The sequence below is a fragment of the Ornithodoros turicata genome, chromosome 1 (genome assembly GCF_037126465.1).
Source record: "Ornithodoros turicata isolate Travis chromosome 1, ASM3712646v1, whole genome shotgun sequence".
Taxonomy (NCBI): Eukaryota; Metazoa; Arthropoda; class Arachnida; order Ixodida; family Argasidae; genus Ornithodoros; species Ornithodoros turicata.
Genome location: NC_088201.1, coordinates 189111244 through 189135078, shown reverse-complemented (window position 1 = coordinate 189135078; position 23835 = coordinate 189111244). Strand labels below are relative to the sequence as shown.

At 46.2% G+C, this 23835-nt stretch overlaps 1 protein-coding gene across 1 annotated transcript; it reads left to right on the top strand.

The window, feature by feature from the left end:
* Positions 1 to 13402: 13402 nt before the first annotated feature.
* LOC135392087 (uncharacterized) lies at positions 13403 to 14440 on the top strand. Its single transcript, XM_064622752.1, is given in 3 exon segments — positions 13403 to 13988; positions 13991 to 14055; positions 14057 to 14440. Coding segments are annotated over 3 exon segments (1035 nt in total).
* Positions 14441 to 23835: the final 9395 nt, after the last annotated feature.

Sequence of the window (23835 nt, the reverse complement as noted above, 5' to 3'; positions counted from 1 at the left end):
TTCATAGACCACATTTGCCTTACATGGAACAAACTTCTTGAGGTGTTTTATGTCACACTGACAGACGTTCTTTCTATGGCAGGTCATATTGCGCAGTTTCCCTAATTTTTCCAGGGCAGAGAGTGTCACAGGAATAGAATGCCTGTTTGTGAGTTTCTTTAAGTTATGGGATAATTTATGCATATAAGGAATGACAACCGGTACCCCTACAGGTCCGTTCTTCGCCAGAGCCTTCCCTCCTATGATGGTCTTTCGCAACACCTCACTCACATTCAATATGAGCTCATATGGGCACCCAGCACTTCACGCTCGATCAATCTGCGAATCATATGCCTCTTTTACGCGGTGGAAGCAGGAGTTGCGCAGGGCACTATTTCAAGGAGTACAGAGGGCCATCCAAAAAAAATTTCAGATTAAGACATCTGATGAAAGTGTGTGTGTCATTGTACCGAATAGCGCGAAAGGTTTTGATGTGTGCAATTTGTTTCCCAGAAAAAAACTCACATAAACATAGCTCCGCGCGTTCACCCTTAACTCGCCACTCCAGCTAAAACGAGGATGAGGAGGTATGACGCTACGTCACCGATGACGGTATAAGGAGGCTCATTCTGGTTCGCCGGTCAGTGGGGGTCAGCGCCTTGTCCCTTTGCCGCTAAAAACCTGTTTTGCCAGTTCTCCCGGAGAATTGGGGATAGAAGGAGCGGCCGAAGCATTACCGAGCAAGGAGAAAGGCTTTATCAGAACTCCGAACAGCCGAGTAGCAGACTACAACGGAGTAGCAGACAACATTTCTCTAGGCCAATCAGCGAGCGTTCTCCTTATAGCGTCAGTGCGAGGTTCCAGGCAGATCACAGGCTGGTACTGCTCTTCACCACCGTTGCGCACAGTCGCCTTTTTCGGCGTATTTTAAATTCAATTTCTGCGATAATTATGACTCTGTGGTGTAAATTACTTTGCATGGTGCATCTTACTAGCCTACTTAATAGTTTTATAGGAAGAAAACTGGGTGTTAAAAATGACTTCTGTGCTACTTTAAGCAGTTACTCAACGCAGCTCTTTTTAAAATCTGTGAATGAGATGAGTGGAACGGTATTATCCTTTTCTTGCTTCTGGGAGCACAACATCCAATATACATGAAAGATGAAAGTCACTGAAATTTCTGTCATCGTTAATTTCTTAGGCAACTTGAGGCCTTGTTGTGATTGTCCCTTCTATGTTGTTCCAGCCTCAGAACATCAACGATGAAAGAACATCAGTTCTCCCATGTTCAACATACACGTTGACCCTCAAGGTGGATGTACTATAGTCGAACCTTGTTACAACGAAGTCGCACGGGCATCGCAAATTGGTTCGTGGTATGCGATATTGACTGTCAAAGTACAGCATTTAAACCTGACTAATGATTCTCACAAATTCCCTCCGGAACAAGCGTAGCGTCCGCAATATTTCAAAATCAGTTCAAAACACAATAAGGCAAACACAACCGTTTTATTTGAAGAAATCTCTAATCTTCCGTTGCTTCGTGCACTGTTCACGACAGTCACTTCAACCTTGTCAAGCGAATGAAACGCATCACGAATGATTTCATCGGACGCCGTCGGGTGTTCCAGAAAGAAGTCCTTCAGTGCGCGTACCATGCAGAGAGCCTCACAGTGTGTTAGATGGAGGTCCGTGTCTTCCAGATCGCCACTTCTGTGCATTCGCCGCTGTCTTCTTGACTGACCCCAGCAATGATGTCGGCGTCCGTCAGCTCGCTTGCCACGGCAACGCTATCTGCCGACCTCCTTGTGACTGAGGAAAAATGCGAAGTCATATGCTTTTTTTTTCAATAACGCACCTGACACCGGCAGGTTCCTTCCTCTCACGTCTTTGAACCATGCGAGAACTGCGTCTTCAACGTCTGGGAACAAACATTTGCGAAGCCTTTTTTCCGGTTGCTGGCGATGGCTTGCCCCTGGAAGGTGCCCTCGATGTTTCCTCTTGCCCTTGCTATCGTAGACAGAGTGTTGGCCGGGATGCCGAAATTGTACGCGACATCCTTCTTCTTCGTGCCACTGTCGACGTCTCGAAGAATGTTCTCCTTCGTTTCAGCAGCGTACCGTCTACTCGATGATGGGAAGTTTTGGGAATGATGCAATCCATGGTCAATTAGGCGGTGACGAGGACGAAAGCACGGTGGAGAGGAGGAACGCGTGTGGAAGCATTCGAAGCACGCAACCAGTGAACGCGTTGCTCACTTATCGGGGGTCATTCGCCTCCACATGCAGATCACCTTTCCAAAATGGGTGCTAATCTCCCGAATGTGCCGGAAAAAATGCGTTCGTGTGTTGGAAAGTCACGATGAATCACTTCGTGGTAACCTATAATAGGCTAGGAAATGGGAAAGCCTACTTCGTTGTAAACGCAGGATCCCCATGGAAGTAAAGCGTGACCAACCAAATCAAACAAAGCTCTCAATAACCGATAATTCGCACTAACATTGTTCGCTGTAGCGAGGTTCGGCTCTACATATTCTGAGAAGGACAGGATATAGTTGTTTATTTTAGAGATGGGCCAACTGAATCCTAGGCAGGGATTCGAGATTCACAAATCTGAATCCCAGAGTGAGTCGAATCTTTCGGATCCCCCACCCACATTTGTCTGTTTTTTTATAAAATTGGTGCCTCCTGAATCCCCCCAAAGCCTGCTTGGCTCCCGGGTGTACCAGAACCACGGCATTAATCTCTGACATTACAAGTTTAAAAGTGACACAGTTTTGCCTTTGTTTGCTTCTTACTTTTACGAGAAGATGCGGGAGAGTAATTTTTGCTTTATTTTGCTCCCCAAACTTAGGCTAATGCGAGACACTTCGAGGACATTCTTGGCTGCGATATAACTTAAAGCACACAGGCAGAAGAACCAACCTACACAGTTGCGGTGGAAGTCCTTGGATACACATCACTGAAATGTTAGGATCGGACGTCTCACTGACTCTATCCTTATCCCTATACTCGAATTCATAATCTCTCGTACATTCTGCGTCATCACAATCCTCATAATTGTCGCTTTCGAAGAATCGCTGTGGTGTTTCATCACTGGTGAGGCCCCTGCTTCTCCACAATCACTTCTTCTCATGCGAAAATGTGCTCCCGCAGAAGTTGCCTCTGCCGGCACTCCAGTATGTGGGAAGCTCAGCCCTGAAACCCGGGGTGGTTCAGTATCCGACCCACCGTAACCCCGGAGAACACAAACACAACAATTACGGAACGAAGAACAAGGTTTATTGGCTTTCATCAAAACCTGCTTGCCGTCCGGACCCACACCTAGACCGGACCGGATCCACACCTAGGTGACAGTCTGACAGGGTGACGGCCGCATTAATGAATCCCTCACTTTCCCAGAGCACTCGCTGTTCTTTTATCTCCCATGCTATCACCCAGATCTCTCGTGGAAGTTGCTAGGTTATCAGCGGCTCCCACAAGTACCATTGCCATCTCTCGTTAAAGGGACACTAAAATGTAAAAACAAGTTCGCTTCAAATTATGTTACACACTATTTCTTCAGCTCACGCATCAGGCATACATCGAGTGCTTTTAGTCCAGGGTTGCGGAATGGGATCACGCATTCCAATTCCATTCCAAGGAATGAAGATTTGTGATAATTTAATTCCTTTCAATTCCTCGGAATGAAAAGGTATGGTCAATTCCCACTCCTGGAATGGCTGGGCAACCCCATTCCATTCCTTTAATTCCACCAATGAAAGAATTTAGCACCAGTAACCATACTAGGTAGCCCAGCAGTGCTATAGAGGAGATTGACATTACCCAGCACGGAAAAAGCACAAAGACAAGGTTATTTTCACCCTCCTCCTCCTGTTCATTGGCATCATCATTACGGGAGTTTTCCACAAAAGTAACTGGTGCAAGTGATGTGGGGTCGCGGGCCTCACACTAGTGAAGCCAAAATCTCCATTTTATTTTTTCTTAAAACCGAGCCAAACCATTGCCCTTGACAGTGTGGCACCCAGACCATTATATTCCAATTCCGTCCCGCCTGTGAAACAAAAGCATAATTCCATTTTCCGGACAGTTTCTGCCATTCCAATTCCATTCCGGGCTCTGATAAATCTGGAATGATTCCAAAATCATTCCAACCCGGAGTGGCAACTCTTCAACCCTGTTTTAGTCCATGCTGCGAGTGTTAATTTATTTACAATTTATCTCTGATAGAGATCGGTCGCTTGGTCGCAGCCATGCTTATTGTGCTATCCGCATTGACCATAACCACAATGGATCTTTCACAGAATCCTGCTCAACAAGTCATCAGACCTGACTCATTGCATCAACACAGGCCAGCCAGAACATGAAGATGTCACTCAGTGGGCTCTGAAGGAGCTGAAAGCAACATCGCCAGTCACTGCACATAATTTTGTGCCCACTCACCTGTGCTAGGACACCTACATTGACACGAGCTTCACCTTTCACAGTTTTCCAGAGGTTGGTGATCTTTCCTTTGTTTAATGGTGTAGTTCCTGGACTTTGTGAAACCGCGCATTCTTGACGTCATTTTACGACCATGACGTCAAACTCCAAACTCTACAAAAAGAAATTAAGTTGATGGGAACTCAACCATTGTCCGCCATCCAGGATGCCAAAGAAGAATTCAAAACATACAACTCGAATGTCTCTGTCCAAATGGATTAAAGGGACCGTGAAAGGTTATTTAACGAGCATACGACCATTATCCATTAGTTCCTGTGTACTAAAGCATTCAGTCTGTGAAATATGAAGTAGGAACTGGTTCAAGTAGCAAAAATATATGTTAACCACAGGTGTAAAAGGCAGCTGCTACGACCTGCTTCCGAGGCGAACTGGCCGTGACATCATACACAGCGCATGTTGCCAATTCGCAGATGAGCTTTTGCGAGCAAATTGCAAACTTTGCAAGCATGTTTGTATACTTTACCATGAACTATGTTTTCATTTTGTATGGAGACAAGATTGTATCTAACTATGGACACAGAATCCTACGAGAAACAACGAACGCTCGCTGTATAACTAACTACAAAAACACTGGAACTCTGCTGTAGCTGCAGCTGCAGCCCAGTGCCGATGAAGTACGCGACAAAAATACTGTGCTCAGCTAACTGCTGTGAGCTAGCTGACTCGCTGTAATTTTTGCAGGCAATCACGCAGAGGCGACATATAATGTACTCTGAGAAGAATTCCATGCCTGCATCGCGAAGCAGGACAAGAAGGCAGCATGGGAGGAGATAGTGACTGTCCTCAATGTGCGCCACTCACAGTGCTCACAACAATCCCAGAGCTTAGATGGCAATAGGAAAACTTCCTCTCGCAACCCTTGCTGCATATGGGGAGGGGGCTATCGTGAAAAGTCGGGTTTAACCCGAAAACAAAGAACCCCTACCTCATTGCTGGTAGTGATGTGGGAAATGAAATAACAAGCCCCTTCACAATAAAGATTTTACTATGTCATATTTTAAAGTATTATTGTGTCCTATATTAAAGTCCTATGGTGTCCAATGAGGTCAAAAGAGCTTTCAGGGCAGAGCATTGGTGGGCTGGATTTGGCCAGGGACCAAGCAATTTTGAATGTGAGAAGTGAAGGAGGCTTGCGCATACAGTGAGCACATGTGTTACGTGGGTTTCAAGAACCTTCACATTGCTCGGTAATGAACTACTTGCGCACCACCTCTGAGCAAAAATGTCATTTGGAATGAAAAGTCTGTTTCAATGTAAGCCTAATGTAATGTAGTGCACCCTATCGGCAACCACGATGATGCTGGGTGCACGATTATAAAGCATGAACCGCATCGCCTGAAAAGTGTTCTTTCTAAACCGAATTCAGGACCAAACTTTTTCTGGGCACAGAATTGCGGGCCGGATTTGGCCCGGTCTGGCCCAGACAGATTTCTCCTCCGAAATGGGAAGTGACACGAACCGAAAAAGTAGGCAGCATCCAATGTTTATTCAGCCGGAAGGAGACCCATAGCAACGGTGACGTAGCAATCGGATGAACTGTTGTTGCCCTGTGTGCGACTTCTATGCCCACGACTGCAGGGATTATCTCATTGAGCTGGATGGTTGAAAGGCGATGTGCCCCAAGGTCAGAAGTCCTCGGCCTAAATTTGGCTCGCTATTTAGTAGCATGCGGTGATGCACAGAAAGAGTTCGGTCTCGATTTCAGTTTGTGCTGTTTTTGGATAGTTTTTCGTGCCACGTGGTTCAGCCTCAGACTTGTGCCCGTCACTCAAAGAAAGTAATTTGTGTGCCTCAGAAAAAAAAGAACAAACAAAGGTTCAACAGTGGAATAGCTGAGATAACAACAAAAACAAAAACGCCTAGGATAAGGAGATCTGTATGTCTACTGTATTTATCACAAGGGAAGACGTTGACCCGATTGTGGAAGAGCATTGCGTGGAACTTCCCCATGACTCAATAAACCTCCAAATCTTCAGGTACCATCACACTGGTATAGGAAGGGATTAGAGAGAGAGATCCTGAAATTCCAGAACGTCATTACAATGACCTCCGCTTGCTACAGCAGAACAGCAACAGCCCAACAAAGGCTGACAGCAACAGGGACTTGACTTGGGGCAGAACATCTAAAAGATAAGCTAATACCTGCCGGAAAAGTAATCGATTACTGAGTAATTGATTACTCAGAAAAGTAATTGATTACTCGAAACATTACTTTGACAGTAAAGTAACTGATTACTCGAAAAATTACTCAGAAAAAGTAATTGATTACAAGTAACGCAATTACTAGTAACGCGTTATGCACAAGTCTGTTCAGCCTTAACAATGCATGCATTAAACCAGTCTGCTGCAAACCTTCGCACCATGTAGTTGTCCAGTTCTTGCTCCGCTCCACGCTGAACGGACCTCTACACATGTACCAGTTTGCTATAAGCCCACAAATGTGAAATCCTTTCATCATCAAGTTTTTGCAGGGTTATTTGTGGCCCTTGTGCTTCCAACACAATGAAGGTGGCTCCTATTTACAGGATGTGGAGGTGATGTCCAGCCACCGTCTGTTATGGCACAGGCGGGGAGGACTCCCCGATCATCATGGGTGTTCAGGACAGTATGGGCAGCTACAGGTAAGTACACTCATTACAAGCATTGGTACTAAACAGTGCCTAGCAGTTTGAAAACACACATTTTGTGACACAGACGCATGTGTCACGATAAAATATATGTTCTACAAGAGTACCAATATAGCATACTGGTGCCACAGAATAGCCGCATTCTGCTGCTGCTTTTCCTCAAACAGTTGAAATGCAGCCGAAAAAATCAATCCTTTTATGAGAACACTTCAAAACAAGGAATATGAGTGCTACGTGTACTACATACATGATCATACCCAAGAAGAGTCACCATTTTGGAAACAGGCAGGTACCACTCAATCGTCTGGAAAATCGTTACAGCTCATGGAATGTATGCGCTACTGCAACTAAATGGCAGTAGGAGATAATGTAACTACACTCAGTGACATATGAGCACTCGAAACTCCCAAGATGCACATGGAAGTACGCATTAGACGTGCAGCAGAAAACGCGTAACATCTGTTCCTATTCCCTGTCAGGGGAATGCATTTCCAGTTGCCATTCTAGCATATTGAACTGCCTGGTTGTCTTTGGAAGCTCTGCAAATCTTAAGGGGCAGGGCTTCTACTTTCTAGGTTCTTTTCTTCTGTTCTGGGGTTCTTTGCAGGTCCTCCTGGGGGATTTTTGGTGAGCGTCACTGGTCCTTCTTCCATTAAAGATACAATGGACATATCATTGTAAAGCCTCTGCATATTTATTTGCTCGAGTTTCTTGGCAGAAACAAAGATATCTCAGTAAGGACAGTTGCTAGCTCTGCCACGAAAAGTCCACACTGAGAGCATGTTCATAAGCAGTGGCATACAGTGTGCTGTACAACTCGTGACATGCTCTGGTTTCAGAACATCTACATGTTCCACTTTTTGTTGTCTTTCCCACATGTTTATTAGTGGTGCCAGCACAGAGAGACTGTCTAGGAATTCATCTCCTGTCACTTCTGAGGCCAGTTGTGCTTGCTATCGCCTGCTGTAGTTGAATCTCTTGGGCCATTTTTTTACTGTGACATAGCTCTCTTCTTGTTTCTCCAAGCTGCTCGAAGTAGTGGTCACGTGGTATTAAGCATGGATAGAGTCGGACTTTTTCGGGTAAAACCCGATATCACCCGAATTTACCCCCCGAATGACTCACTAGGCAATCGGGTTTAACCCGAAAACTACCGGTCAGGACCCGCCATCGCGCAGCAGTCCTCGGAAACAGTGGCAGAAGCAAGCGCCGCCTTGGCGCCGAAAACGCCTTCATTGCGCATGTGCGTCGTAGCGCGGGCTCTGTTTTGTTTTTTGTTTTATTGTGCGGAGGAGACGCGCGCGTTCGGTAGGGCGTAGTTTCGTTTCTGTGCGGCGTTTCATTCTTCGTGTCATGGGCCGGAAAAGAAAGAGTCTTGAAGACTGGACAGCGCAGTACGAGGACTTAAAGATCGTGAAGAAAGGTGACGGCGAAGATGTGCTCGCCTGCCGGTTCTGCCATTTAGTGCTTCCATCAGATCCGTCAAAGAAGCCCTATGATAGGATTAAGGAACACCTCGCATCCGCAAGGCATGGCACGCTCAAAAGGAAAGTTGATGGAGAGCAGACACTATTTGATGTCTGCTATCGCCAGCTGGACAGGGAGAAAAGTTCAGAAGGAGCCATCCACGAGTTCGTGCTCGCGATAGCGAAAAGCGGAATCAGCCGTGAACACGCTGATGGACCACTCGGCGAATTTGTCCGGAAATACTGCCCTGCTGCAAGAACTATGCCAGCAAGCCACCAGCTCCGTCGTAAACAACTGCTGGAGGTGTTCGATAAGCACATTGAAGACATTCGAGATGACGTCAAGGACTCAAAATTAAGTTTTATCGTTGACGAGTCACCTGATATAATGGGATACCCGACTGTGAATACGCTAATCTGTTTCTACAGCCACCAGAAACAGCAAAAGGTCGTCTACCTCGTAGACGTAAAGCGACTGAAGCTATGCAACGCATATGCCGTCGCAAATGTGCTTCGCGAAGTGTTGACATCCCTAGGCAAGTCGTGGACAGACGTGATAGCGATTTCAAGTGATTCTGCGCAGTACATGCAAAGGATGGTGAAAGATGTGAACGACGGGGAAGCGGTAAAGATTCTGCACATAAAGGATGTGCCTCACTTGATACACGTCGCTGTCGGAAATGCGATCGCTTCAGAATGCGTCAGGGACCTCCAGCAGGTTGTCTTGAAGTTCGGCGCCCTATTCAAGCACAGCAACCGACTCTACCAGGACTACCAGGAGTTGTGTAGCTCCAATGGCATCCCACTCCCTGATATGAAAAAACCACCAGCAATCGTACCGCAGCGGTGGTACAGCTTTTACAGATCACTGAAGGTGACACTCGAGATGTGGGACTGCCTCACAGAGCTTGTGGAAGCACACAGTGGTGGTAACGCAAAGGTGGAGAAACTGAGAAGCCTGTTGACTGGCAAAAAGCAGGAGCTATATGGAGCAGGTGTCCTAGTTCTTGAAGTGCTCGAACCCATAACAAAAATTCAACGAGAGCTGGAGAGTGGGGAGGTGTTGCTCTCACAGTACAACCATCTTGCCAATGTAAGACTTCAGGAAGTCCTTGCTGGCATTAAAGCCAACATTGGCACCAGTGACAAGGCCCGCCTCGTGCTGGGAATGTTGCCGAAGGATGTGAGAACCACTGTCAAGGCAGCTTGCCATACATTTTGCAACCACATCCTGAACAAGTGGAAAGATACCACAAGCAGGAACCTATCGGGCACTGCAGAAATGCCATCCCAGTTGGAAATGTGGCGAAAGGCTGCCGTGTTAGACAAGGCCTTCACAGCATCTATGACGAGGGGCTTTGATTCCTACAAAGAACTGTTTTGCCTGGTAACAGATTGTGGCGATCAGCTCAAGTCTGAGTTTGAACAATATATGCTGGAAGACCCTCCGACAAATGATGACTTCGTAGTGCTCAACTATTGGAAGTCTGCATCATCTAGGTATCCAACCCTTGCATCTGCAGCTCTGTCGTTACTTTGCATCCCAAATGGAAGCTGTGATGTGGAACGAAGCTTCAGCAGGATGCGGTACATGCAGACGCCACAAAGAACTGTGATGGATGACGAACATCTGAAGGCCCAGCTGATATTACTGGTCAACAGCTGCTGAATACCTTATCAGTGGTTTTGTTATCACTATAAGTTGCAAAAAGTTAATGTGCAATAGTGGACTTGCAGTGGGTCATTCATAACTTTTTTTTGCATACTGCATTGAGCCTTTCATTTGTAACCACCCACACAACAGCAGCATTACAAAAATTTGTAATAAATAAAGAGTCTTGCACGCAGCTGTTTGGGTGTTACCCATTTACTCTGACATTTTTTAGTTTTGGCAATTTGTAAAGATAATGTTTTTTTGTTGTTTTTTTCACCCGAAAAGTACCCGAATAAACATATTTCGCCCGATTTCACCATGTTTCCTTGTTCACAAAAAAAAAACCGATTTTCCCCCCCGAATTTTGACAAAAATAAAACCCGAAAAGTCCGACCCTAAGCATGGATCACACACGTGTCTAGATCCTGATCACAGCACAGTGTGAAAATTTGTTTTCAAGGAAGGCGCGCTGACAGTTTTCAGTGGAAATGAGTAGAGTGAAGCCTGTACTACAGCACTGCACAGTTGTATTCTTAGACCCAGGTCCGGCCAAGCCCAGTTTCTGTTTGATGTGCCCTCCCTGGCATGGCCCAATTAATTCACACCTGGCCCCGGCTTGGCCCAAGCCAGAATTATTTCTAAATTTCCAGGCCCAAGCGACATTACCGAGACCAGGCTGCCCATGGGGCAGCCTTTGATTAGATGGTACACCCTATCGTATAAGGTGAAGTGTGTCTGGTTGAGATAAAATCGAAGGAGAATCATTATCTCCTCTACGGTGAGGGAAGTGTGGGCTGAAAGGGAGTTGTCTTTTAATTAGCCGTGATTCCGCCACTGTCGTCGTCAGCTTCCTGGGGACGTTTGTTGGAACACGGGGCATAGTTTTGACTTCAACAATGCAGTGACCTTGGCACACGAACAATGGTAGGGACCCAGAAAGCTTCTGGAGTCTTGGCAAGTGCGCATTAGCCCTTCAACCTGTAACAAAAACCGTGGCTCCCTTCATGAACTGTACTCCCGTCTCCTTAAATAGCGACTGTTTTTTGACTCTCGCATTCAGTCTGGCACTGATAACGTCTGTCGTATGACTGACGAAACGTCTTATTAAACACTTGTTAGTTGTTACGTTGAGTCGGCGCTTTTCTTTATTTTGTAAGTAATGTGTTTTCTGAGAGGTCGGAACTACCATTAACACAGCGGCTGGAGTCGCGTTGCCAAACAAATTCAAAACTGAAACCCAAATGAACGAGGTATTTCCTCCTTGCAGTTATTATATTCATTCTGTTGTGTTAGTATACAGGTAATCTTTTTTGGCAGTTGTAGGCTTCCTCGTACACGATTTTTGTCGTCCAGCAACCTGAAGTATTGATTTTGGGCTGTGAAAATAATGGCCAGTCCATGAGCAGGATGTAACATGTTGTATATGATGAGTGAACATAGAGAGTACAGTATGCTATCGTAACGGCCTGCTTGCACAAAGCTTTTTGAGTGCAACAGCACATCATATGCACTTGGAATAGGTTTTCTCAGCCGTAGCACAGAAAATATATTCACGAGACAATCCTGGCTCAACATACCAGTGAGGACTTATTTGAAATTTTGTCCGTTCAAGAGTTTGGTTCTTAGCCGCAAAACAACAGTGGTCGAAACTAGACGACCTGCCTGTGATGGTTTCCAGAGCGCAGTAGCTCCCATATTCATTAGACGGAAAGTTGTGCACCCAACTTGGAGGGCTTCAAGTGCTTCCTTGTGTATTGTTGCATGAAAGTGGCTTAAAGCAACCATTGGGTGGCAAGATGACGCCGTGGTGTACCACCTGCAGACAAGGTCGAAAAACCATGCTGTCATTTTTGCTTCATGGGCAAAACTCCCTGCTCTATCAAATAACGGATTGCAGGAGGAGCCTCACGGAACATCTGCACAGCAATGCTCACTTTCATTTTACTGAAGTGTCCGCTGCTGATGTGGATGTCTCAGAGCCTATTCTGAGGTAATTGCAACTGTCATATGAAAGAACTGCTGCAACGTCACTTATGGTAACAGTTGCCCCAGGAGTGTTATGATCCTTTGCTGTCCCTTCTCCTAGAGCAAATGTTTCCTCATGAAGCAGTTGACTAGGAATGTTCTTCAGAACATGTGTGGATCAGCCCTCAAGAGAAGTTGCCTGCCTTCAAGATGTGGGTGTACAATTGAGCAGACAGTTTCTGAATATCTGTGGCTCCAAAATCCGAGCCAGCGCCACACTGCATGGTTAGCTGCGCCTACGTCGCTTGTCACGACTAGTACTCTCAAGGATATGCTAAAGCACAGTTCAATCAACTGGAAGACAAGATCTTTCAACATGCTTGCGTCGAGTGACCATCCAGTGAAGTGATAAGCAATCACTTGCTTCCGCCCTGAATTCAACCCACCAATCATAAATATGAGGGCATGGTTGATCACATCCACATTTGATTCTGGCAGAGCACCACAGGTCCGAGATACAGCGAAAATGTTCTGAACTCCGTTGCTTTCCAACGGTCCAGTTCCTCTACCCCTCTAGGCTTGCGTTGGAAGAAGGAAGGGAAGTTTTTGGCACACGCCCTGAGGTGGTTGCTGAGCAAGGCATGCTGACTTGCACTTAGGCAGTGTGGACGGATTCCTTGAACCCAGATGACAAGAAGCTTACGCATGACACCTAAACAAACAAGATGCATATAGTCTGCTGGGAATAGTTCAATGATGTCGCAATCCAGTGACAAAAAAGGCGATTCTCCTGTGTGATGTTCCGGCTGGTCTTGATTGCGAAAGGATAGGTTGTCACGTTTCGGTGCGTTCAGTTCCGGGAAAGTTACTCTTCTGTTGTTGTACACTCCTTTCTGCGTACACTTCTCACAAGCATAGTAACCGGTATGACTTAAGGTCCGTTCGATTAGGGCTGCACTGCTTGAACCAGTTCTCGGCAGTGTGGGGGTGTTCTGAGCCCGTGCAGGCTCAGTGCAACACCAGCGCCGCCAGAAAACGAATGTCGAAGTGTCAATGTCGTGCAGGCCTGTGTGCGGGTGGTACGGGTCATAAGTGAGGCCCAGTTTACGTTTAGTTGTTTGTCTTTTCTGGCGTGATTGTTGCAGAGAGGCTTCTGTTTGTGGACTGAAGCAAGAAGCCATGAACACCTCGGCAATTGTTCAAGCCACTATGGAGCTAGCGGACTCCGACAGCGAAGAGTACGACGAGCTAGTGACGATGATGGCGGTAAGCCTCGTAAGAAAGGACAGGAATCGGATACCGAAGTACTATGAGACTGTCGTGGGTCGCTACTTCGGCTTGGAATGCAAGCGACTTTTTTGACTCTCTAGAGATACGTTTTAATCGCTTGTCGCTCACTTTCGTGCGTCGTCTTATTTTCCCGACGGCCCTGGATGACGACCGCAAATCAGGGCCGAGAAAACCTGCCTCATTCTTCTAAGTTACATCGGCAGCCAATGCAGCATGTACTCTGTTGCCGACCGTTTTGACGTTTCGGAATCATCGGTGCACATGTGCGTGTACAGAGTGCACAACTTTTTGCAAAGCATCAGCGCAGGTGTCATCTGTTTGCCCGACCAACAAGAATGGATTAAGGCTGGCTTTCTGGCAAACAGTATGGGCAAAGGGCCACGGAAAACTGTAGGATGTGTGGACGGATGTCATATTGAAATTAACAAGCCGGCAGAGTCCCCACAGTCATACTACAATCGTAAGAAGTGGCCCTCACTCCTTCTACAAGGTGTGTGCGACGACAGAAGCAATTTATTGACGTTTTCATTGGGTTCCTGGGTTCGGCACATGATGCCAGAGTGCTTCGTGAAAAGCCCACTCTTTGAAAATGCTCCAGCAAAATGCAGCAATGGCTACCTCTTAGGTGACTCAGCATACCCACTCCAGCCGTGGCTGCTGACACCGTATCGTGACAATGAAGGTAGCTTCCCCACCTGGAAGAAGCGGTTTAACAAGTGCCATTCACAGCAGTGAGTGGCCGTAGAGAACACGTATGGCCTGTTGAAGCAACGCTTCAGGACGTTGTATCTTGTTGACGCTGCTAGCATAAAGCAGTGCTGTTTGACCATCATGGGCGCATGTGTTTTGCGCAACATCTGTAATCAGGAACATGACTTTTTTGATGAACAAGAAGTGTCCACACACGAAGAAGTTGGAAATGACGAGGAAACCAACATCCAAGTTGAAGTATTGTGAGAGCCTGCACAAGTCAATAGCACAGAACCAGTGCTAGAATATAAAGGAGACCCAAATCCTAACTCTGACATTTCAGTCAATGTTTCTGTTCTACGGGGTGTCTCAGTTAAATCCACGGGCTTGAAATACAAAGAGAGCACCAAAAGAAAAAACAAGCAGTACTTTTTGCTACTTTAGTAAGAAGCAGGTACTACGTCACAAGTAGAGCCCGTTTCTTACTCAAGTAACAAAAAGTGGCACTCATTTTTTTCTTTTATCGCTTTCGTTGCATTTCAAGCCCGTGGATTTCACCGAGACACCCTGTATACAGGGTATCCCAGTAAAAGTGGACCAGCGCGCTTCACAAACACAGCGACAAAACAAAACTGGAGGCTATATTTACGATACTTGAGTAAGAAACAGGTTGTACTAATTATGTAGCACCTGTTACTTACTCAAGTAGCATAAAGGTAGCCTCCAGTTTTCTTTCGTCGCTCACTTTGTCAAGCGCGCTGGTCTGCTTTCGCTGGGACACACTGTATGTTCTGTGCCTTTCGGCTTTTGTAACATCCAATAATTGCTTTTTGCACTGTAAATCCTGTTGTTATTAACTCTGTTTCGATATGTACATAACCTACATGAATAAGCTCTAGGGTAATTGTGTGTGTTCTTTTCGATGGCTGAGACAAGGCGTTCCAGCAGCATTTTCCTGTCAAAGCGTTCTGCTCGGTCCCTCTGATCTTTTTCAAACGCTTGCAGAAGGGCGTCAAAAGGTGTTCTGTCTCTTCGTCGCCTCCTCTTACAACTTCCTCCGTCATTTCCTTCTAGAGGAGCTTTACGTGGTGTCTCTGGTTCCGGTGGCGGGGTGCCGGAGCTTTCTTCGGTGTCTGTGGGATTGCTGGAATTGGAGTGGACTGTGAGCTTTGAAACCTCAACACAGCATCAATAGACCGTTTTTGGGTTAAACACGATTTTTCCCTGAATTTGCACCCCGAATTGTCGGGTCTGCTTAGGGTTAAACCCGATTTCTACTCATAAAACTGCATCTAAGCTAGGCCTCTCAAGGCAGTGCCTCCACAGCTGCGGAACTCTATGCCATCCTTTTCTTTCTACAACACATTGCTGATTTTACACCCCGGGAATGGGCAGTCTTTACAGACTCCAAATCTGCACTTCAAGCAATTGAAAATTCCGGCATACGAGGCCCATCCGCACCCCTAGTCACAGACGTGTTAATGGCTTACCACACTATCTACGCCGCAGGCCACAGGCTAGTTCTCCAGTGGGTTCCAGCCCATTGTGGTGTCGTGGGGAATGAGCAGGCCGACCGCGCCGCAGAAGCAGCACTCTCGTATCGGAAACGGACCCGTATTTTCTGCTGAGAGGAGACCGCCGTTCAATTCTGCAACGCCTAGTGACACCCCTGGCTTCCCGCCAACGGACAACTGACATTCTTCCCCCCTCTATGTTGAACAGAGTTGATCCCACGCTCACTTTCCGCATGCCACGAAACGCCTCTCGTCAAGATGCTGCATTAATCCACCGAATGCGCCTCGATGTGGCCTTTACAGCTCAGTGGCGTTACCGCTTGAGACAAGTTGACTCTCCCACCTGCTGCCGCTGTGGTGCTCTTGAGGATCTGGAGCATATTCTTCTTCATTGCCCTCACTACGAACCTTCCCGAACCACACTCTCAGAGTCTCTTCGTCAGCTGGGCTCTCGCCCTTTCTCCCTATCGAAATTGCTTGGTCCCTGGCCCAATCCAGCCCAGCAACGCTCTGCGCTCAAAGCTCTTCTGACATTCCTGGACACCATCGGATTTCGATCGTTATTGTGAAGGGGCTCGTTATTTTATTCCCCCCATTCCATCCAGCATCGGGGTAGAGTATCGCCTGTGGCGATGAAACTCCCCATTCTCCAAGGTCGCAAATAAAGTTGTTGTTGTTCAAGGCAGTGACATTTTAATTTTTCACAAAATACACGGTTGACCTCTACTGCTGACACGGTGGATAAACACTAAAACGGAACGTTTATTCTGCAATAGGAGATATGCGAAATAGCGCCATCTGTCGAGTGCGCCGCTCCCGACCGCCATGGCTAAGGCGGATCTCTCACGAGCTGCAGCGCGGCTTGGGGATTCCGCTAAAGAGGAATCCACGGCCGCAATTTTTGAAGCACGGCTTCTCGGTGGAGTACAGAACATTTCGGCGGAATGTACGAATGACAAACTGTTAGTTCAGAACTCTAGTCTCAGCAGCAGAAATAGTCCTACAGTTTTGCGATCGATTCCATTTTCAGCGAGATCTCACACGGCATTTATCATCGACGTTCGGCATTTGCATTTACTTTGTTTTCTGCAATACTTCACTTTTTAGTTTTAGCTGATATTGTGATGGTAAGATTAAATGAGATACTGGTCTTATAAAAGGGAATATTTTGATGCAGGAGTTTTTCATACCATTTGCCGCACCGTGCCGGGCAAATTCTTTCTTAATGTTTTGAGATTGTGGTAACCACGCCACGGTTGTAGTGCTGCTGCATTTGGTAGTTGTGATATATAATTAGACGGTATAGTACTAAGTTAAGTTTCAGATTTAGATGCTGGAAGGTATCTGGTTCTATCATTGCTGCTTGCTCTCCTTAAGCCACGACTTGACCCGTTTGTCGAGCATGTGACTTCATGACCAACATTTATTTGTTATTTAATAAATCAATATTTGATCGACATAAATGCCATGATTCTGAACCTGTAATAAGAGTGGTTTTATCCTACGTAGTTCAACTACAACAAGTGATCTTCCTTAACACACACACAAACACAGATAAGATTTAAAAGCAAATATTCATAGATAATGTCCTATTCTCGCGTTCTGGCCTATTTAGTGGCTTGACTAATTTCTTTTCTTACTTTCCCTTGTGCACGAGAAACTGGAACACAGTAGAGAACACATGTAGAGACCGCAAATTATTGTGCACATGCTTATTTGGAGTTAGGATGTACGTCAAGAGAGCGCACTAGGTACATATGCAAAACAATATTCCAATCTATCACATTTGACAATTCACCTGCGGGTTATGATATAATTCACCATAAGTTCAGTGATTTTACAAAAGAGTCAAATCAGGATCACTCATGTAACATTATTTGTCTGCATCTCAGGTTCTGCATCATTGGTGCATAAACGAGCGGCAAATGTCCGATTCTAAAGTGACTGCATACTCGTATTAATTCTGAATGATCGAGAATGTTAAGCTTTACTCGTTAAGCCTTAGTCTGGTCCGATAGTAGCCTCAACTACAGGATACTATTTCAGGTTTTTTCTTCATGTCATTTTCTTCCTAGTGCTCAGTTCATTCCTAGTGCACAGCGATTCATGAATACGCACCCTTTTGTCGTTTTATTCCTCTCTGCTACAGTTTCGCGCAGCAGTGCGGTGACACCTTCATCATTACTAAATAACATTGTGTTTTGTTCTTCAGAGTTTCGACGTACGCAGTCCTTTTCACGACAAAAAGTTGTGGTAATCAGACGATTCTTTACTAAGCAGAACGAAAAGCTTGCATTGTCGTTTACACTATGCTGCTGCCTTGCTGCACAACAAACTTTTACTAACGCAGTGGTACATGAGGCGCTTACACATAGGATGACAACAGAAGCCCTTTTTAGCTGCCACTATTCAGTCAAACTTACTCAGGGGCAACGCAAACCGTGTACACGGAACAGCGGGGCCATGCTTTCCAAGCATCGCCTCGACGAAAATGGCGCGAGCGCGTTTCCGCTAACGGGCAAGAGAGGGCGCTTCATTTCGCATATCTCCTATAAAGCCCAATTTCTCACTAAATTCGCTCTGATGGTAATAATTCAGCTGATATTTGCATGAATTTTTGACATTAAGTTATTGACCAGTTTTTTTACCTCCAATTTAAAAAAAACAGCCCCTACTGATTTGCCCCTACTGAGATAGTGTGGCACTTACCGGAATCCACCCTTTTTTCCAACTAGCTCTTTGAGTTCCTTGTAGTTTCCTATCAGAAACCGGGTCTTTGGTGCTGTCCACAGCTCTGATTCTGTTGCTCCATGGGAAGACCCTTGCTCTTCACTACTTGGAGGTGCAGCTGCAGCCTGCACAGGTATCGTCGGGGTGGACATGTACGCAGCCTGCTTAGTGCCCGTGAAAAGGACACAGAGGACGGTCCCATCTACAGTTAGGAATGCAGAAAACGCAGTGGATATAGGGTCACAACCGATGTTGGGAATTTAAATCCGGATTTAGCTCCATCCAAAGGCGTGTGGATTTGATCTGGGATTTGTTTAAAAACAACAGCAACAGGATTTGAATTTGGATTGAAACATGTTTTGACAGGGGATTTACATTTTGATTGAATCACGTTCTCAACGGAGGTGGCTGTGAATTCCTTCAACCTCCTCCATAGAAAGGCTTCAATTTTGAAGCCAGCGAAATTCCAAATTGCAAAGTTAGCAGTCAGTCAGGTCTGAAGCTGATATTAACTACGTTCTTACGCGGGCACACACATTTAGATGAATGAAATGTTTGGAGAGATTGCATTTGGAGAGAATGACTGAACTGTGCACCATACAGTCGTTGTAACTTTAAATATCTGTTCGCGTTACAGTTGTTGTAACTCTAGTTACCGTTGTTAGGAAAACACTAAACATGCAACTGACACTGGCAGCCACGTGTGTGACATACATGGCCAAACAGCACAATGCACAGCAAGCCACGTATCCAGTGAATTGCGGTCTTCCGTCTACGGCAAAACAAAAAGCTTTTCACAAACACGTATTTGTCGATATTCGCGTACTAACTGTGCATTGTGCTGTATTGCGATGTCTTCCCCGTCAACGTACCTGGTGCTTTGTAGGCATAATAGTTGTTCCCGTTGTGCAGAAGGGAGCCATCGCTGTTAATAACTGGCGTGAGCGAAGTTTCCACGCCATTCAGGTTAACGACAATACTTTGCGAACAGTTGTCCGCCGCCATTTTCCAACTGCTGCACCTGCTGCACTACCTCTCGAGAAAGTGCAACAGTTCGCTGCACCGGAGGTGAACTAGGCCTGCACTTTTTCTAAACGAACGCGAAAGTGCAGGGGGCGCCTGGGTGCACTGGCGAAACGAACGGGCGAGTGCAGCACCACCATGAGCTGGTTCAGGCAGTGCAAGTGAATTAACGGACCTTTAATTTGCTTCAAAAACCTCCTGGCTGGAGCATCACATATTATCGCTGTCAAATGCACGGTTATGTGAGCACCCTTGTGAGGGAAGCCCTCTTGAAGCAGCAGAGAGAGTTCATAGAGAAATGGGCGTACAAAATTGTTCACGTTCTTAGGCTTTCCAGTGCCGCAGTATAGGCTTACGATGAACGGGTCATCATTCTCAGAATCAGTTACCCTGCACAATATGGGCCAGAAGCATTTACTGGATCCTTTGAATAATGGCAAACCATCCACATTGGCTTGTAACTGTATGTCTCTGGGAATTTTAGTTGTCAAATTCCACTTTCCTTTGATTCCATTAAGAAGGCCAAAATGCATGAAGGACCCATCTTCTGCAGCACTTGCTTTCCTTTCTCTGTGGAGTAAGCTACGACAGTCTTTTGGAACGTCATGTCCCGTGACGCCATTATAGCGTTAAACATTACATGTGAAGGGTGGAACTCGGAGTAGAACTTCCGCAGGTCTGCATAGAGGTATGGGCTAGATGTACGTGTGGGATGTCCCTCTGTACATGGTGGTAGCATTTCCCCACATGGCAGCTCTGCTGTTCCTCCGTGTGCTTGTGGTGAATATGGAGTTGATGGAGGGGATGTATGTCCTCGTGGTGGTGTCTGGCGATGCGCCTCAAATGACGCACTGTCGAAAGGAGAATCGGTGCCCTCCGCAAATGAGCGTTAACATCTTGCTTCGAAATCTTCGTTCTTGGTAGGGAAGGAGCTAGTTTTTTTGTTCTGCGCGGTCTGTTTCAGGGCGAAAAGTACGCATTAACCGATATTAAGGCTGCGGGCAGCTACAGCTTAAGCGGGTAACAAATACAGTAATCCCTCGTTACAACGAAGTCGCTTTACTCGAATTATCACTTTATTCGAAGTTCCCCTGTGCCCCGTATAAAGCGCATGCAGTTCTAACCGGGTCATTCGAAGCATACTGTCGCCCGACTCCACATTTTACGAAGCGCGAGCCGGCCCGTATGCCGCCAGCTCCCGCAGGACTCGCGGAGCGGTGGAGATGCTGGGCGCTGGGCAGTGTTCTCTGCGACCGTTCTTACCCTCGTAGAGAAGAGGCGAAAGTTTCACACCCTCTCCTTTTTTTGCACGGAAAGGGTAGCACGCGCGTTCCACTGTTTCCACTTCGCTCGATCGGCGTCTTGCTCTCCGCGCAGTTCCCGCGTTTTCCAATGGCTCCACTGAAGATCCTGCGGAAGTGTAAGTCGCACTAATTAGAGAAGTTGAAAAGGCTACTATGCCTTTTGTGGAAGGAGCTGGCGGCAGCTAAGATAGGAGATTGCTTTGCGCACGCCGGATTTTCTAGGGGTCGTGTGCACGATGAACAAGAGCAAGCCCCAGACATAGAGGACTGCGACGGTCTCCACAGGCGAGCGCATGAGCTCGTCGGACAGGAGGCGGACTACGACTTCTCTTCGTTTGCACTTGAAGATGCGGACGTACCCGTCGTCTGCCCTACCAGGGACGAAGATATTGTGAACACTGTGATAGGATGCCGATGCGAAAGTGACGATAGTTCGGATGATGAGCTCCGGAAAGTTCCAACGCGGGACATGCTCCGTTTGATCCGCAATAAAATTGAGAGCGGCGGTGGTGACGACGGCCTCATGCGGTGCGTGCACAGACTTGAGCAGGCCCTCCTGACGCCCAACAAGGCCGCGTGTCAGACGCAGCTCACCTCTTTTTTGTAATGAAATAAAAGTGCTACCATACTGACAACTTCCCAAGGTATGTGTCTTTTGGGATACCGTTGTTTGCGTGCAGTTCGGGCACCACTGGCAGCATTTTTAGCCGTTCCCGCATTTATCGAAATATATTCACATTTTTTGTGTCTGCTGCACACTATATAACTTTGTGGCTTCGCTGAACTTTGTGAAGATGAACTCAGGCACGTATCGTGAAAAATACTCAAGTGGAGTGGTGTCATTTTCATCTGTGACAAATCCGTCAGTAAAGTGGTTGTCATGCTGGGGCTGGTAGTTTTCCTTTTTCCATTTGACGCTCGTTTTCACTGGCTAGTCTGGCACGTCCTCAGTCGAAGCATGGGATGCAAGGTGTGGTGTGCAATACGAGCGAACAAGCAGCAACATCAGTGTCGACATGTTGCTGAACAATATCGTCATCTTCATCGTTTCCGTCTTCAATGTCTGAGATATCGCCAGCTGAAATCTTCATGAGAAGCTGTTCAGCGTGGGAAGCGGACTCCTTGTGATTCTTCTTCTTGTAAAATGTTGAACAAGGAATTGAAGCATTACCTGAATGGCAAAAACAAGAGAGGCTGAGACTTAGTGCCGCTGGCACGCTATGTATGCAATTGGGGTCCATACTGATTCTATTACATCTTTACACAGATTCCAACTTCCTGCATCAAATAGTTATATCAACAGGATCTCTAAACATTACTAATCTGCCCACAGTAAGCCTTATAGAAATTGAGAAGCCGGGCTTACCTGGACAGCCGCTTGAAGACGACGCCATGATTGCTGTTTTGCATTGTGCTTGGCTTTCAATCTCAGAGATGGTGCTGTTGGACTGATGGCGGCAGGATTAAATGTCCACAATTGCGTACAAGGCGTCAAACTGGCCAGACAAGTGCATGGGGCCTTTCAAAACGAAACTAAAGCCAATATACACAAATGTGTACGTGACATTCGAAATGGATAATGCTACCGTGGTGGAGCTCGCATGTGCTAAAACAGCCTTGAAAATCTCTTCCAGGCTAGTAATGAACTTAAAAGATACACTGATGGATAGAGAAGGCCACCAAAATCGCAAGCTTTGCTTTGAATGTTGCTGTATTCAGAGACTTTCCGTCAGAAGCAGCAGGTACCGGTTTATCAATGCAGATGCAACACTTTGTTTTCAGCACACACTTCTTTGCTACGTAGCCTGCTACGTAATAAATAAGTCCTGAGTCACTTCTTTTGATGTTGTACGGATATCCTGGAGTACCCAAGTTATCACCATCAGGTGCATCTCCAGCTTCGAGATTTAGTTGGGCGACGTCAATCAAAAGTTTCTCCTTACAAGAACGTGCTGCCTTTCACACTACTCAGAAATGAGTTGATCATGTCCTCTCCAACATTTGACCCAGTTACACTCTTTGCCAGATTGTAATAAGTGATGAAATTCACAGTGGTCAGGAACTGTCGTGGTGTTGGATGGACATTGCACCCAGGTGACCGTCTGACAATCCCGAAGAAGTTCTAAATTTTATCCTGGCTCAAGTGGGATGACATTATGTACGAGTACGCAAGCTTTGGGTTGAGGTAACTAGGGAGTTCTAGAGTACCGGTGATTGTTAGTCTGAGTCCTTCAGCCGTTGAAGCACTCAAGAATAGTTCCTTCTTTGCAGTCCTTTCCCATTCAGTCAAGTAGTCTAAGAAAGCTGCAAGCTCGTGCTGTGCTGATGAATGCACCTTCAGCGCTGCTTTCGGAAAGCGAGATGTCGTCACCATAATGAGAGATCTCATACTCCTACAAAACAGAGCTGTGACTAGTTCAAGACTGCACAGTAACATTGTTCTAATTCCAAATTCTCTTTCAATAATAGCTTCAGACACTAAAGCCACTGTACAGATCACAGTGGGTCCTGTCAAAACTGCAAACTGTAATCCTGCTGCATATCTGCTGCAGTCAAAAACAGCAGAATACAGCAGAAGCGCTGTGAATTCAGATGCTCTGCTGTAGGCAGCAGCTCTACAGGAAATCACTGTATCTCTGCTCACAGCTCACACTGTATCTCTGTCCACACACTTGCTACACAGCAATGCTGCCACATTTTGCTGCATTTTTGCCATAAACAGCAGTCCTATAGCACATTAATGTATTTCTTCTGTACACAGCAGTGTCCCACATTTTGCTGCATTTTTGTCATGAACAGCAGTCCTATAGCATATTAATGTATTTTTGCTGTACACGGCAGTGATGCCACATTTTGCTGCATTTTTGCCATAAACAGCAACCCTGCAGCATATTGGTGTATTCCTGCTGCAATACAGCAGTCCTAGAGCATTTTACTTATTCCTGATGAAAACAATGACCCTGCAGCAGCTTATTCTTCATTTTCAGTTTTTTTTATTCAAATGCTGAATCTTGTCACAAACAATACGGTTGAAAGCTGAGTCAGTCATTGCTTCTTGCCTCGTGGCTCGCTTGCTGTTCGCATGTCGAAC